The 16,366-nt window shown below is 45.9% G+C and overlaps 1 protein-coding gene across 19 annotated transcripts in view; it reads left to right on the top strand.

Annotated features, from left to right (window-relative positions):
• The window catches only part of KIAA1217 (KIAA1217 ortholog), a 327,102-nt gene extending 313,256 nt beyond the window's left edge, over positions 1 to 13,846 (top strand). For 12 of the 19 annotated variants that reach the window (XM_015853276.2, XM_015853279.2, XM_015853273.2 and 9 more), the window contains 6 exons: positions 1,889 to 2,043; positions 2,601 to 2,747; positions 5,975 to 6,094; positions 9,345 to 11,024; positions 11,456 to 11,578; positions 12,260 to 13,846. In XM_015853276.2, the coding sequence (XP_015708762.1) occupies positions 1,889 to 2,043; positions 2,601 to 2,747; positions 5,975 to 6,094; positions 9,345 to 11,024; positions 11,456 to 11,578; positions 12,260 to 12,754 (2,720 nt within the window). In that variant the 3' untranslated portion in view covers positions 12,755 to 13,846. Of the gene's footprint in view, positions 1 to 1,888; positions 2,044 to 2,600; positions 2,748 to 5,974; positions 6,095 to 9,344; positions 11,025 to 11,455; positions 11,798 to 12,259 lie in introns of those variants that run through there. The other 7 variants (XM_015853285.2, XM_015853287.2, XM_015853289.2 and 4 more) reach the window with 4 other exon arrangements.
• Positions 13,847 to 16,366: the final 2,520 nt, after the last annotated feature.

The raw sequence follows: 16,366 nt of genomic DNA, 5'->3' as shown, positions 1-16,366 counted from the left end.
AGTCTGTCAGAGGTCTGTGAAAGACCTGCAATGCTGCATAACAGAGTGTCTTGACGAAGTGGATGGGAAAGGAAGGAATGAATGAGAGGGAGGTTTGCAGTAAGGATTCCGCCCACAGCTACGCTGTAGATATACCAAGTACACTTCCAACACCCCCAACTGATTATGAAAGAGAATATTGCAGCCTAGTCCTGTTCATATCCATTATGGATTAATTGCTCTAGCCCATTTTGAACCTGCTCTTTTGCCATATACTTCCCCACTACCATGGCAGCCTATTTGATTAAGTATCTCACATGCCATCCAACTCTTCTGTCATTCAAGAAAAAAATGCCAATACGTTACAGTCTGCTGTAAATTGGCATACTGAGCAACATAAGGAGAGCCCATCTACCCCAGCAACGCACTGCATAAGACACTTTGGCCATAATTTAGCAGAGTCCTTTGCTGGCTTTGCTGCAGAACCGGGGTAGATCACCTTGGCACGCTATGTTGTCTCAGCCATTCTCCACACAGAACCCAGCTAAGAAATTTTTTTCCCTGCAAAGCACAAAACAAAGTTAAATCATACCCTTTTAGCACAGTTTTGCAGATGACTGTAAATGCTTCTTTAATGTCTTATACTGTATCTCATAGTTTGTATGTATCACAAATACGAAAGAGAAATCATTACTTCTTTGTGCCTTTCATATCTTGTGTCCAGACTTACTCTTATTAAGCATAAGAAAAACTTTAATGTTCCTGCATTCAGAACCACCAGATTGAGCATAATGGGTTGAGCCCATTGAAAGGAGCAGAGGTGGGCACAGGCCCCACATCACAATCTCGTGAAAACCATCTTAGAGAATTACTTTGACTTCATAGGAACTGGTCTCAACTTGTGCTGGTAGAGAATACCTGATGGCATGGAAATCTTAATGGCATGTATTGGCAAAAGAAGTAATCTAATGTAAAGTGCGTCTGGAAAGTCACTATTGTTGCAATTCTGCAAGTCAGTGCCAGATAATCACGGAAGGCAGTAACAGAACAGTGGATTTCTTTAAGCTTAAGCAGCTTTGAAGAACATTTGATCTAATAAGGGAACAAAGATGAGGCTGGGTCAGCCAAGGGCTCTGTCCTGTCTGGAGGGGCTGGAGCATCAGAGGAGCTTGATGCAGCCCAACCAGCAGACACTTATGTAATAACTTGCCCAGAGGGAATACTTAGCCCTAAACAGATGTTTACAGGCAGTAATCTGAAATCAGGAGGTTTTCTGAGTTATGCATTCCAGCTGTTGATATAACACTGAATAGCTACAGAAAGGTGCTCCTCTGCCCTTCACAATGATGAGAAGACTCATTGAACTTGTCTGAGTGTAGCTAGTTCTGGTTAACTACAAGGCTACTCTGCTGCTCCTGTCCTACCACCTTGCTAAGAGCATCTCCCAGCTGAGCAGAAACGTTACTGCTTGCTTCAGAATTACTGAGAACGCCAGCAAGCCCCTAAGTTTGGTGTCTTGCTAGTACTCATGCCAGTTGCACACGCTTTCAAGGGAGGCTGCAGGGGCCCAATCTTAATCAGATACCGTGTGACTGATTGCCAGAAGTGTGCTGACCTATCACACCTGTACACCAAGAGCTGAAATCCCAGCCACAGTGATGCTGGGAACAGGAGTTTTGCTGAAAATTTGTGGGTGAAATGATGTATTTTTGCTGGGCAAGTGCAAGACTGCTATTGTGCAGGAAGGTTCCACTTGAATCACGAATGTGCTTCTATTTATGTCTATTCATCTGCAGAACTTTTTAGGAAGTTTTTTTTTTTTTTTATTCCTTCTGGTTGGGGCAGGGCTGAAAGTACTTTTTTCCTTCTTTCCCCTCTGCTCACTTGGTGCTGCTTTGCTTACTTGCAGAAGATGCTCCAGATGCAGAGCAGGATAATGACAAGCTGACCAAGTCCCCACCTCCTCCACCTCCGCGGCGCAGTTACCTGCCTGGGTCAGGACTGACCACGACAAGATCAGGAGAGGTCATCTATGCAGCCAGGAAAGAGGCGGCTGCTGGCAAGGTTTGGTGACTCAGCCTCTAGGCAGTCAGATTGCTGAAGAATGGATGGCACAGAGGTGCATTCCCAAGCTTGGGCCGTGTCTGTAAACCACGGAATAAGTTGAGACAGAGCTATGTCTTGAAGAGCTACTGAAATTGCTTGCCAAGAAACGCTACTGTCAGGCTAAATGAACAAGTAGGGTTTGATTGGTTCTGTTTAGAGCAGTCTGGGCCTTGCTGTGTTTATCTCTCAATATAGAAAACAAGTCACAAGCTGATTTGTTTACAGTTGTAAGAAGATTAAAGATGAAAAAAAATAAAAAGCACGTGTTACACAGATGGGAAAGATCAGCTTGGAGCTGAGAGCAAGTTCACAGATCTGCATGTTGCAGATTAGTTTTTTTGGTATTCCTTTCTCCATCCCTTCTTCCTGAAGGAAGTAGTGGGAAGCCCAAGTGAGGAAGCTGTTACTCCTACTCCTATGAGTAGGAGCTGAATTTCGCAGCTGAATTTACTGTTTGATTTGCATCTGGAGGGCTCAACTACATTGGTTGTCTGTGCTTTTTCATCCACTTGTAGGAATGCAGTGAAGATGCTGGGCAAACAACGCAGCCCAAAGCCCCTAAAGAGGATCAGGCATTGTCTCAAAACACAGGGCTTGCTGTAGCATCCGCTGTAAAAGATGAAGAAGAAGAGGAAGGAGATAAAATAATGGCAGAATTACAGGTAGGCCCTCTGGTTTGCTCGTGCACAGGTATGCCTGTTTTGGAATCAGTAACACTTCCAGAGTCTTGGCACAACTTATAGCTCAGAACATGAAGGAAAACAGATCTGCCTTTCTCACCCAGTTCCAGTTTATTTCACTGGATTATGCACATTTTGCAAGCACCTCCCAAATTGTTTTCAAGAAATGAGAGGGTGCTCAAGAATGCAGAGGTTGCCACTGGGGAATCTTTCACAACACACATGTATATTGGTCAAGTAAAATACTAGTATCTCTTTGGTATAGTCTCTGGCATGGTGTTCTCAGTACCAGACACACAAGGTGCTGAGAGTCCTTCATTTGGGTAGAGAGAATATGGAGTGTGCTTCTAGCAAGCTTAGCTCACAATGCTGTGATCCAGTGGTTCTTGGTGTGTTTGAACACTGAAACATTTGCTGTTCCCTGCTCTGTAGGCTCTATAGCTGGTGTATTACTTTTCCAGTGGCATAGAAGGAGTGTTCTCTTGCTGGTCCTTCACTTGACAGCATATAGGCTGGCTTAGCTCAGTGATGGCAATGCTGCAGTAACAACCAACTATTCCAGCTACTGTCAGTGAGCTCCAGCCTCCTGGGACACCTTCTGTCCTCTTCCACATCCCCATGAGCAAAGGAGATGCAGTTATCTTTAACAGCTGTAGCCTCTGATGTTTGGGGTGGCTCAAAGCACTGTCAGAGCAAGAGTTGTTCCCTGCTGCTCACCAGAAGGTGCACTTGGTGCTGTTGGGGAGTGTTTTCAGCATTGATATCAAGCAATGACTCTTCCATTTGATGAGTGTGTCCTGCATAAAAGAGCTGGTTCACAAGGAGCAAGTGCAGGGGCTTACTCATGTCCCTTGTTAACACTAACTAATTAACACTAATTAACTATTAGTTAATAGCTTATGTGACAGGAGAGCTGCAAGCAGTGAAGTTGTTCAGTTGTCTCCCATTTCCAGGAGAGCAGCCCAGCTGCCTTTCCTCTTATGGCCATGAAGTAGAGTTTAAGATCTAGAAAGGGAGGCTGGGGGCTGTTAAGGGACAGAAATGGGCATGATAACTCAAAGGGACTGAGTGTTTAAATGCTAGTTTTGAGGACAAGCAATGTTCATTTTAAACAATAATCAAAATAGCAGGTTATATATATTAATAGCAGGTTATAATAGCGGGTCTGTCAATGGGTTGACAGAATATAGGATTTGGAAAGGTCAAACTGTTCAGTCTAGGAGCTACAGACTTAGTCTGATGTCACTTATAGGCAGAACTGGAAAACTAGGTTTGGGATTCAGTCAGTGAAGAACTGAAGGACAGGTGTGTACAGTTATGCTCATCAACACGATGTAATGGAACACCAGTCAGTCAAAGGAAATGACTCCCTTTGATGAGGTAACAGGTTAAAGTGCTTGAACTGAATTGTGTATCTGTAAACATTTTTGTTAGTCATTTGATCAAATATCATTCACATTAAAATCTGGCACCATTGAGTATACAAAACACTCTTGCCAAAGCCCCCCCCCCCCCCCCAAGAATCTTAAAAGGACTGAGAGCTGTGTGGCTCTGGAAGTGTTACTCTCAAAGCAGGGGTTTATAGTCACATCCCGGTGGACTCAGCTTCCAGGACACTGATGGTACGTTTAAAATCTTTCCTGTTCAAATCAATTTAAGACTATTGAAGTATGAGAGCAGGGAGATGATAACAATCAGTCGATGACTATAAAACATCTAATTCACTGAAATATAGTCTGCCTGAAGAACAACAAATACAGGTCAGACCATAACTGTGTGTATTGGAAAGGAGCTGGAGCTGTGGTAGCAAGTTGACAGCAGCTCCCAGGTGGAGTGCTCTTGCCACAGAGTTAATGTCTGCTTTGGGTGTAGATGTGAGAACAGGGAGTGTTTTTATCTCTGTGTACAGAAGATCAGGAAGAGGAGACTGAGCTACTGCGTCCATGACTAAGTGACCATGTATTGCCTGTTTAGGAAGGGCAGTAAGAGTATGAAGGTTCAGAAGAGTACAGTGTGGAGGTAGTTTCATGAGGAGGACCTTCTTAGACTTGCAGAGGAAGTATAATGCTAATCAGCTGCAGAAGCACAGGCTGTATGTGTACACCAGTACAGATCTTTTGGAGCAAAGGTGATACATAAGCAGATTACAGAGGGAAATAGTGGATTCTTCATCACTTAAAGTCTGAAGGACCTTAGGGGTGCCTTTGTAAGTGGTAGGCCTGACTCAAAAGCACATCATTAGTCTCAGAAACCGATAAGCTGGGGACAGTCCTATACCTTGTACTACAGGAGCAGTAGCACTACTTCTGAGTACTGTGTCATCTGAGCTACGCTGATCAATACAGACATGCAAACAGGACGTGATGGAAAAACAGCAGCAACTCTGCACCATGATTTTTGTACTGGGTTTTTTCATTTTCACTGATAATCTGATTTTGCATAAGCAGTCAATAAGCACATGAAATACAATTTTTCATTGTTATATTTTTATTCAAATCTGTAAACAGGGCTATTGATTTTGTGAGTTGCCAGGAACTAAGTGATTTCCTTAATATATTGTATAGTAGTGTAACCTTGTGTTTCACATGTTGTGTAACTCCCATAAGCACTCCCTCCCCCCCCCATTCCCTGGCTGGCTTGTGCATCTCAATGGTGGCAGACAGTGCCAATAGTGGCCTCCAGAAACCCCACAAACACTTGGAGCCAAGACTGTGCAGTTGTGTCAGTGATGGTTCTGATTATCTGGATCTGAGCCAGATGGATGGAGAAACCCAAAGGAAATGGAAAGAGGACAGCAAAAAGGTTGAAAAGTCCTGGCTGTGTCCTGGGATGCACATGGTGGGAGGCCAGTGGTCCCCAAGCCCATCTTTTGTACTGTTTCCAGAGCAGGAGGAACCTGTTATCATCTGGAGCGTTAATGAAGGCTGTGGTAGAGACAAGTCTAAAGTTTTAATAACGCTGTATGGGAACAAGTGGTATTATATAGGTGTTGCATTATGTGCAATGAGGCCAACAAAACTGGTAGCTGAGTAGACATCAGCGGGTGAGGAAGAAGTATTACTTCCCTTCTTCACTCATTTATTGACTGTGTGTAAGATGGGCTGTTGTGAATGTTAAAAAGAAATGCTCTTTTTGTAGTTGGTTATCTCCAGACAATTCTGTGTAAAAGCTACTTGGTCTCCTGATAACCTGCAGTATTTATTTCCTAGGCTTTCCAGAAGTGCTCTTTTATGGATGTAAACTCAAACAGTCATGCTGAGCAATCCAGAAATGATACACATGTTAAAGACATAAGGCCTGGGACTTTAATACATCACAAGGAAAAGAAGGTAACAAGTGGCGTTTGTAAACATGCCACCCGGTCTTGGCATAACCTTCTTTCCTTACTTCAAAACTAATCTTATATCTTGTGTCCTCTTCTCTCTAACCCCCAACCACAACTGCCCAGCGGTTTCCTTCTTTTAATCCCAGTATGGATCAGAAATGCTCAGATGGAATTTTGTATCGATGTACATTATGTGTCTCACCAGCAGTTACACAAGGAATGCATGAAGTTTTAAGACTGTGAAATCAAAGTTAAAATAGGATCCCTCAATTTCCTCTGAAGAGGTGTTCTTACTTCTCAGAAAATCCTTCCTGTGTTGCTCTGGCAATGGATGATAAAAGCATCTCTCTTAAGTCTTGTTCTTGTTTTGAGTAGAATTAGTGGTTCCTTTCAGTCTCAAGAGCCAATGTAGAGAATTTCTGCTTTGCTTTGCTTCATTTCTTCACCGTAGAATTAGTTACTAGACATTCAGAAATCCCATTTGGTTTGCTAAAAGACAGAGACAAGATGGATGGGCCACATTTGCCCTTCACACTTGCCCTTGTGATGTTTAGGGCTCAAGATTCACACTTGGACACTACACTAACTCATGGGACTTAAAAGAGGTGCCATGTGTCTGGGTCCACAGCCAAGTTGGGATGAATTTTGCACTATGTCTGGGATTGCTGTTTGAGTTATTGGCGTTAATGAGAGGCTGACATGTAGGATGAAAAATAGGACAAGTATTTCTGCCTTTGCAGACTTCTTTTTCAAGTTTAAGTGTAATTAGTTGAATTGTCGCTGAGCTTAGGTGGTCATGCAGGCATGACAGCTTGTTAGCCAAATGCCAATTTGCAGTGAAGTACTGCTGTGGTGGGGAAGACAATGCAGCTTTTCAGCACAGCATTTCAACTTTGTAGTGCATTTTTGTGAGTGTGTGCAAACTGGAAATAGCAGTAATACCTTTTGTGTTGTTCCGTCATTAGCAACTCCTCAAGAATTTATAAGTAGCATTGCATTTCATCCTCCCTTAACAGAAATTGGGATGAAAGGTAAAATGACTTTTGACAGGTCCTAAAGGCAAAGAAGAACCCAGCTGCCCCATCTGTACAGAGCATTGCAGCTCTAACGCTGCTGTTGATATCTGAGACCTCCAGTAAGGCTGCCAGAGCTGCTCTAAGAGCAGTTTTGGTCTAAAGTGGCAAGCAGCTTGCTGGGTGAGGGCACAAGATCGTGGTGATATCTAAAAGGAAAAGCTGCTTTGTGTTGAGTGTTACGTGTTATGGAGAAAAAAAGGAAGAACATGTCTCTATTTATCCTTGCTAGTCCTGGTGTCAGAATAAGATTGTACTGTTGCACAAAAACCTGGGTTACCTCTCAAGACACCAGGCGTGTTGTAACACAAATATCTTTTCGAAAGTTGCTGCCAGTTGCTGTAACCTGCCATTTATTGGAATAACAGAGAACACAGGAATTTAAGGTTAATTATAAAGTCTATTCTTGTCATCTGACGTGACAGAATGATACATTCACTTTAAATGTGGAGCCTTGTGGTCATGATAAATTCATAAAGGAAATAAGTTTTGTTACATTTCTCTTTTGTTGTCAGAAAGGCAGCCCTTCCTAAAATGAGGTGTATTGTACAATGACACCTACAGATGTTGCACTGATGCTTGGAACAAGAAGTGCAACTGGCTAACAAAAAAAAGTATGGAGAAATGGGAGTTCACACACTGAGTCTGGGTGTTGAGAGGCAACAAGTGCTGTTACCTTTTGTGATGCCGGGAGCTCTGGCTTGTAATGGAACTGGAAGGCACTTACCATGTAGGTAGTCTGGGCCTGAGGTGACTGCCATGTTTTGTTCTGGCACCAGTTCTCGGCATAAAGTACAGGCACCTTTGTCCTGCACACTGATGCCTTGCTGTTAGTGGTTGGTTTGTACAATCACTCCTCTTCATTCAGAAGTACGTGGGGCTTTCAAGGTGGCCTTGGAGCAGCTGCACAGCTTTATTGTGCATTAGCCAACCTGTGGATTTTGGTACCGTCATTCATTTATCTCAGCTTAGAGAGTGGCTCTCCTGGCTGATCTTCCAACACCTCTTGATGCTATCATAACTCATCCTACATGTGTGTTAAGAGTCAGTTTCTGTGCTCAGGCAGTGTCAGCAGAAATGCTGTTTGGTTTACTGCCTTCTGTCACCTGATGCCAGATTTGTTTCCTTCCTGGTGAACCATCTTTGAGCGTAGATTTCTCTCTTGCTTTGGTCACAGGTGTGGTGTCTCCTTGGTCATACCCTCACCCCGATGATTGGTGTTTATCCTAAGCTGTCAGTAGCACTTAACAAACCAAACAAAAAATGATATTAGGAGTAATAAGGAGCCTGACATTATGAAACAGCATCTCCAGAGGACCTCATTTAAGAACAAAGGAAAAGCATCCCTAAAATTTAATTGCTGGGGACATACTACTTTTAAGCTAGTGGATGACCTCTCTGCATACTGTTCAGAGTTGCTTTTATTAATGAATGTAGCTTGTTGTTCCATTCTGCACTTCCAAGGATGCTGAAGGCTGCCTCTGGTAATTCAGAGGGAAGGACTGCTTTTAAGCTGCAGTACTGATTTAGAAATGTTAAGATTGTGGCCATCCTAACTGTAGCAATGCAGCACGGCTCAGGCGTGAGCAACACTAGAAGCAGCAAAATGCTGTAATTTGAAAAACAGCTTTTTCCAGGAGAAAATGTACTTTTGAAGGTAGGCAGACCGTCATTTCGCTCTCTGCTGAGCTGGCTGCAGTGAGCCCTTATGATCCAGCGTCCTTTGATGTGTCGCAGCTGAAACTAGTCTGATACTTCGAACCTTTTCAACTTCAATCTTATACAAACCAGGTTGTTTCTTTTGTCTTTAACTTGGAAGGTAAATGAGCCAAGGTAGTTCTCTGTTGGAAACAAGGTAACTAGAAAGCTTTTGCATATTCTGGAGGCCTTGTTAAAACAGGAGCGGTAGGTAACAACAACCCATGCTGGCCACATGCACACAGTGCAGTACATGAGCACAGAACAGTAACGTCTTGCTGTGCTGCCAGAATTTGGAATTCTGCCCTGAAGAATTTCAGGAGTTAGATGACAGCTTCAGGCATGTCTCTGCAGCACTGAACTGAGTGGTGAGTTCATGAAGTCTGCGCTTCCCCTGAGAATATGATGATTAATTTTGGGGGAAAAAAAGTCCTGTAAAAGTAACAGCCCTGAATAACTGAGTAATCCGACTTTCCCCCTTAGGTGTATGGGGCTACAACAGGATCTCCCACAGATAGTGACCATCTTAAAGAGAAGAGGGAAGGGAAAACTGAAGAAGAATTGGGTTCTGATTCATCCAGCACAAATGACAGTAAAATTGGCTTTTCAATGAATGACAGTTCTGCATTTAGCAAGGGTTTGTTTGTAGACAGTAGAGACTATTCTAAGAAAAACCTCCAAAATATGAGCACAAACCTGCCCAGTGTCAGTTTGCCAGAGGATGACAAACGAAGAGGGGCTCAAGATATTTTAGGATCCCATTTTCCAGCTGTTGAAAATGGAAAGCCAAACCCAAACTACGGACTGTCACGAGATGCTTGCCAGGGCCCTCCGCAGGGTGAAGCTGTGCCGAGTGCTGCCAGGTCTGCCCCTGTCAGCAGCGTTGCCCCTCTGGTGAGACCTTCCCAGGAGGCTGCAGGGCCTGCCCCCTCCTCACCCGAGCAAGAAGCTCCTGCAGGCGGCTGTGGTCAGGTTGTGCTGAGACCCAAAGCAGCCAGAAGCAATGGCACTGAAGAGGCAGAGTCTCCAGCTAGCTCTCCAAGTGAAGACAGCCCACCCACTGAAAACATCGCCTTCATGATTACCAAAACAGCTGTCCAGGTCCTCTCAAGTGGTGAAGTCCATGACATAGTCAGCCGGAAAGGTGGTGATGTGCAAACGGTGAACATCGATGCGCGGAAGGATGTGGCATCGGAGAAAGGCATCCCAGAAAGCACTGACAGCGAAGAGCCAGTGGTGTGTCTGGACAAAAAACCCGTCATCATCATTTTTGATGAACCGATGGATATTAGGTCAGCGTATAAGCGTCTTTCTACCATTTTTGAGGAGTGCGATGAAGAGCTAGAGAAAATGATGACTGAGGAGAAAATAGAGGAGGAAGAGGAGGAGGAAGAAAATGAAGCACGTGAGATTTCTAAGAGGCCTAAGGAAGAGCCCCCAGTGCTTATTGACAGAAAAGCCATCGCAGAGTATTCAGCGGCTCATGGTCTCAACGAGCAGTACGTGTTTAACCTCCACTCTGCCTCGGAGTCCACAGAAAACAGGGCTCCTGCAGAGCAGGAGAGCTCAAAGACAAACTTTAATAAGTACAGTCAGATGTATGGGCTGCACACAGAAGCAAACTTGGACTCCACCGATCAGTTTGGAGGCAGGCAGGATTCTAAGAAAAAGTTTAAGTTTAAATTCCCCAAGAAGCAGCTGGCTGCTCTGACACAGGCAATACGTACAGGAACCAAGACAGGGAAGAAGACTTTGCAGGTTGTGGTTTATGAAGAGGAGGAAGAAGATGGGACCCTAAAGCAGCACAAGGAGGCCAAGAGGTTTGAGATCACCAGGTCCCAGCCTGAGGACCTTGACAAGAGTCCTACAGGGAAGCAGGAGGCCCCTCCTGGCGCTGCCGTGCCTCTATCTAGGACTGATGAAATTCGGCAGAGCACGTACCGAACTCTAGACAGCCTTGAGCAGACCATAAAGCAGCTGGAAAACACCATCAGTGAAATGAGTCCCAAAGTTATCCCCGAAAGCACACACAGCTCTGAGGGAAGCACTGTCCCCTTCTCTGCCCCACTAGTACCAGAGGTCCCACCCCGAGAGCTTGTAGTGCTGGATGAGAGCCGTGGTGGCACAGAGCCCCCTCCGCCAGTCCCAGCCACTTCACGTAAGGTACCTTAGTCCGAGAAATTGAATCTCCAGCTGCTTTCTAAACCTGCAATAATCACCATTAAACACGAGGGTCTTGTGATTTGTTCGCTTCCTCTCAGGTGGCTTGTCTGGGCTCCCATGAGGTGTCTAACAGCTAATAGACATTGGGTTGGTTTACTTTGCTGCTGTTTGGTGATGGGCAAACGCAGGGGAGCTGGGTCCAATAACCCGCTGTGTGAAATGATGAGCATCACTGACGTGAAATCCGGTTTGATCAGTAGTTGAGCAGTGTTCTCCATTTGATTCCTGATATTAACACCTGCGGTGTGAAGCTCCAGTGCTCTCCCTGCATGTCATTCTGCAGCTGTGTCGGCACATGGCGTGCGGCCGCCCCGCAGCGCTGCTGACCACCTGCTCCCCTTCTCTTCCCCCGTCCCCCACCATTTCCGCAGGGCCCCAGCGCTGCCTCGCAGACGAGCCGGATGCCGGTGCCCATGGCTGCAAAAAGTAGACAAGGAAGCACGGAGAAAGCAGGCAAACAGCACAAGCTGCAGGACCCGCGCCAGTACAGACAGGTAGTTTTACCCTAACCCGGTGTTTGGATGGACATTTAATGTTGTCTGTTAATTTAAAAACTGCAGTGACTGACTGACTGTGCCAAATAACGGATGCCTGTCTGTCGAGTTGAGGCCTAACTGGACGTCCTGGAGCCTGGGGGCATGCCCGTACCTACTGATCTCTCACATGCCTGTGCATGCCTGTCTGCAATAAAACACCTGCTGCTTTTTGTTGGGTTTTGTTTCGTTCCGTTTTGTTTGTTAACCCGTGGTACTCAGCTGTAACGTCGAGATGTCAACTACCTGTTTACTTTCCCTTCGGTCAATGCGGGTTCCTTAGGTCGACCGTGCCTGCACGGAGCCCCGGGCACTAACCTGGGGGTGCTCTGGGGGTGCACATTAACCCTCCCATCGGACATGTCTGCTCACCCATGAATAACCCCGGAGCATGGCCACGTAGTGAATGCTCTGTAATAAACCGTAGGTCGCGCCTTCTCCTATCCGTGCGCTCTCTATCTCTGCGTTCTTTGTTGTGTACTTTGGGTTTTCTACCAGGTCCAGTCCTTTATGGCTGCCAAGACTTATCTCAGGCCTCGAGCTGTTAGCTCTTGCTCTCTGTAGGGCTGTTCTCCCAGGTCCTGTTGATTTGTCGTATTACTGGCTTTCTGACAAACTGTCTCCTGCCGTCTTTATTTGCAGGCTAATGGAAGTGCTAAGAAAGCTGGTGGGGACTATAAGGCTACTTCCCCCACCCTCCCTGCTTCTAAGATCCCTGCCTTTTCTCCCACTTCTGGGAAAAGCAGCTCTGCCCCCGCTCCCAGCAGTGACGGCCCTAACCCCCTTACCCCATCCGCAAAGCCCTCCGTGCCCCCCTCTGGCCTCCTCGGGCCCCAGGCAGGCCGCATGGCGTACTCGGCCTCCCTGATCCCCTCTGTCGCTAATGGCTCCTCCAAGTTCCAGAGCCCACCCTACGCCGCGAAGGGCCACCAGCTCTCCTTCTCGCTGCAGACTCAGAACGGCCGCCCGCCCCCTCCTTCCTCCTCCACCTCCCCCCCATCCTCCACCTCTCCCACCTCACTGAACCAAGGTGTGAAGAGCATCAGGACCATCCACACTCCCAGCTTCACCAGCTACAAGGCGCAGAATGGAAATGCCGGCAAGTCCGCCTCCCCCGCGGCCAAGGAGCCGGCCTAGAGGCTGCGTGCTGGATTGCCACTCCTTCCCTGCAGCCACTGTTCTAACCAGGGAGCATAACCATTTTGCTGTATCGCTGGAGGCTTAATACTAACCATGTGCTAAATACTGAGTTACTACACTAGAGTAGAGTGAAGCTTTTTTGTAAACCTGTTGCTGTTGTCATGATAGAAGAGCGTTTTCCCTCTGTAGGCAGCACCTCATGGTGGTGGTGTGTGGGTGTGAGCCGGGCGCTGAGCATGGCTACACGTGTGGCTGGCGTTTAGTAAGAGGTTTTGTATAAAGCTATTTTTCATTACGGGGACTAGACATGAACAGAGATAGATATACTGCAGTGTGATTATACACAACTGTAAAACTGAAATATTCCTCTTTTATTTTGGTGTTATTTAGCTTTGTTACAGATTTCTATTTTTGTCAACCAATGCCACGGTTCGTTTCGAGATCTTTTTGCCAAAATATTTTGATATTATCCTATAATGTACATTTGAAAGCAGTATGCTGGACAGTAAACCTCTGCACCACAGACAGACAGAACAAGACTGGTCTCAGTGCACAGGAGGCAACTCAACCTATTGCACTGCCGTTCAGAGTCTATTTAAGAATTCACCAAGCAGAGAAAAAAACCCACAAATAATAGTTTGACACACACAGGGAGTTGCCGATGATTATTTTCTTTCTTTCTGAGCTAAATTCACCCTCCTCCTTCAGCTTTCTTTTACTGGGACCTGGTAACCCATCGATGTACTGCATTGTGGATTTTAAAATGTACACTTCTGTACTGTTCTGTATACTGGCAAACTTTTTGTACATACCTATAAATAGATATAAATAAATAAATGCTGTATGTGGCTGGGCACTTGGCGTAGTTTGACCACACCAAAGTTAATTTTTATGCATGCTTTCAAAATATCTATGGGGCAGGGCTGAAACAGGTGGGTCACGGTCACACAGGAGGAAAAGCAGCAAGTTTGCAGAGCTCATGGTTTTGTAAATAAATTTATTGTATAACAAACACCCTGATGTAATATACAGAACTATGATAAGCAAAGATCTTTACAGAAATAAAGGGCTGCATGCTTATGTTTTCTACTTTGTCACTAATATTTTTTCTGGTGGTCACAAGCAGGGCTGTTTGTTTGCCTTAAAGAAAGAGGGAAACTACCAGGAAAAAAACAAAAACAAAAACAAAAACAAAAAAAAAACCGCTACCCTGATTTTCCCCAGGTTAAAGCCATAAGTAAGGATCAGTTTCAAAATGGAGTCTTTTTAATTAACTCAGACAAGAGTGAATTGCTTGGCTGCCGGGTTGGTTAAAAAGGCAGCAAGAAAAAAGGGGAGCACCAGAGTCTTGGGACTGATGAAATGAGGGATGGTCTGACCTCCCTGCTCTGCTTTGTTCCTTACAGGGGAGCAAGAGTTTTCTTGAAACTCATTTCAAGGCTGAGCCCTCAGAGGGTGCATCCCTTGCAGTGGAAACAACTCAGTATGCAAACATCAACTCGTACCTCACTGACAGGAACAGACTCGTGTTCTGGCAGTGCTTGTGCTGGTCCCCTGTGAAGGGGACATTTCTGCAGGCTGAGAGCCCAGCACTGTCCAGGAGCTGCAAAGCCAAATCGAAGCGCAGCACAACTCACAGCACTCTGAGTGTGGTGCTGGGCTCCAGCCATCTCCCAGCCTCTGCAGGACAGCTGTGGGCCCAAATCCATCTGACTCCCTGCTGAGTGGCAGCTCTCCCCACCTGCTTCAAAACTCACCAGTAAGGTGACACAATTAAGGCAGCAGCTTCTTAGACTTATGACTGCAAACTCAAGCTCTGGGCACCACTTGCACAATGCTCCATGCTGTCAGTCAGTCCTTTCCGCTCCCTGCTGTGTCCAACCACATCCTTCTTTGCCCAGGTTGGCATAATTCAGTGCTTGATTGCTACCTAAATAAGGGCTGTGCAATGACATGGCTTTAGAAGCAAGAGCACAGACTTTTATGCAAGTGAAGATACATTTCAAACAACTCTTTCTTCCCATACGGAAGGAGCGGGGAGTTTTCACAGAACCATGAAGTCATAGGGGTTTAAAGGGACCTCTGGCGACCATCTCATCAGTCCAGCCTCCTAAAACAGGCTCCCTATAGCAGGTTGCACATGTAGGCATCCAAATGGGTTTTTTACTACAGTCAAAGCTAGTAGATGACGATTATTAGGTATGTATAAGCACTAATACCAACCTCCGCAGTCTTCTCCAGGCTGAACAGCCACAGGTCTCTCAGCTTTTTCTTATGTGGGAGATGCTCCATGTTCCTCATCATCTTGGTTGCCCTCCACTGGACTCTCTAGAAATTCCTGTCTGAAATCAAGGAGCCCAGAACTAGACACAGTACTCCAGATGTGGCCTCACCAGAGGAGGGGGAGGATCACCTCCCTCAACCTGCTGGCCATGCTCTTTTTGAGGTACCTTAGGACACCATTGGCCTCCTTGGCCATAAGGACACACTGCTTCTCACTGCCAGCCTGCTCCCCAAAACAACACTCAGGTCCTTCTCCACAGAGCTCCACTCCAGCAGGTCAGCCCTCTCTGATGCACATGGTTATTCCTCCCCAGGTATAGGACTCTACACTTCCTCTTGTTGAACCTCATCGGGTTCCTCACTGCCAACTCTCCACCTTGTTCAGGTCTCACTGAACAGCAGCATAGCCTTCTAATTTGTCAGCCACTCCTCCCAGCTCCGTATCATCAGCACTGTTGATGACTCCTCCCCATGCTGCAGCCAGGGAAAAGACTGTATGTGCGGAGATTTTCCTTCCACACTGCAGCCCCCACAGAAGTAGCTGAACTGTCTGGACTGTGGCCATGTCTTAGTTCCACATGAGCTACCTGACAGATCTCTCCTTGTATCCCCACACTGGGCTCAGTTGTCCCTTCACATCAAAGGCTTCCCCAGGCCCCTCTTCTGCTGGACTACTTCCTCCAAGACCTGCTTTACATGGAAGACAAAGGGAGCTGCAGCCCAAACTGCCACGATCTCCTTCTTACACTCCCACCAGTGTCCGTATCCTCTGCCCACCTGCCTGCTCTGCTCACATTCACATTCCTACCATGAGTCCAACTGCTCTGCTAGTGCAGCACCAGAAGATACCACGGAGCCCACAAGGATTTAGATTCGTGTCCTGGAGCATAGGCACCCAATACAATGATGACTGTCCCATTTCACTAACATACCCACTTTGCCCTGCATCTCATGCAAATGCTAATTTTCCATTAATTTCCAAAAATACATTTCCAAAAATGTACCATTCTCCTGCCTGTGTTGAAGTAACGGGCATTTTTAAAGTTTGTAAGAAGACCACAAGAACACGGTTCACTTTTATGTGAATTGGTAACAGGTACAGAGACCCAACATAACCACATGGTGAGAACGTGCACAGGTCTTCTGTTCGATCTAATGCTTTTTTTTCCCACAGATTTTGATATGGGAGCAGTAACACAGTAGATAAAAACACAGGTCTGTTAGAGTCATTCTAGAAAGGAAAAGAAGTCTGTGTGAAACCTCATCTATCCATACGCCTCCTGGCTGCTATCATTCCTTCTCAGTGATGGGAGATATGCGTACAAG

Source organism: Coturnix japonica, chromosome 2, assembly GCF_001577835.2.
Source record: "Coturnix japonica isolate 7356 chromosome 2, Coturnix japonica 2.1, whole genome shotgun sequence".
Classification (NCBI taxonomy): Eukaryota; Metazoa; Chordata; class Aves; order Galliformes; family Phasianidae; genus Coturnix; species Coturnix japonica.
Note: the sequence above shows the minus strand (reverse complement) of the source record. Positions and strands in the feature narration are given on the sequence as shown.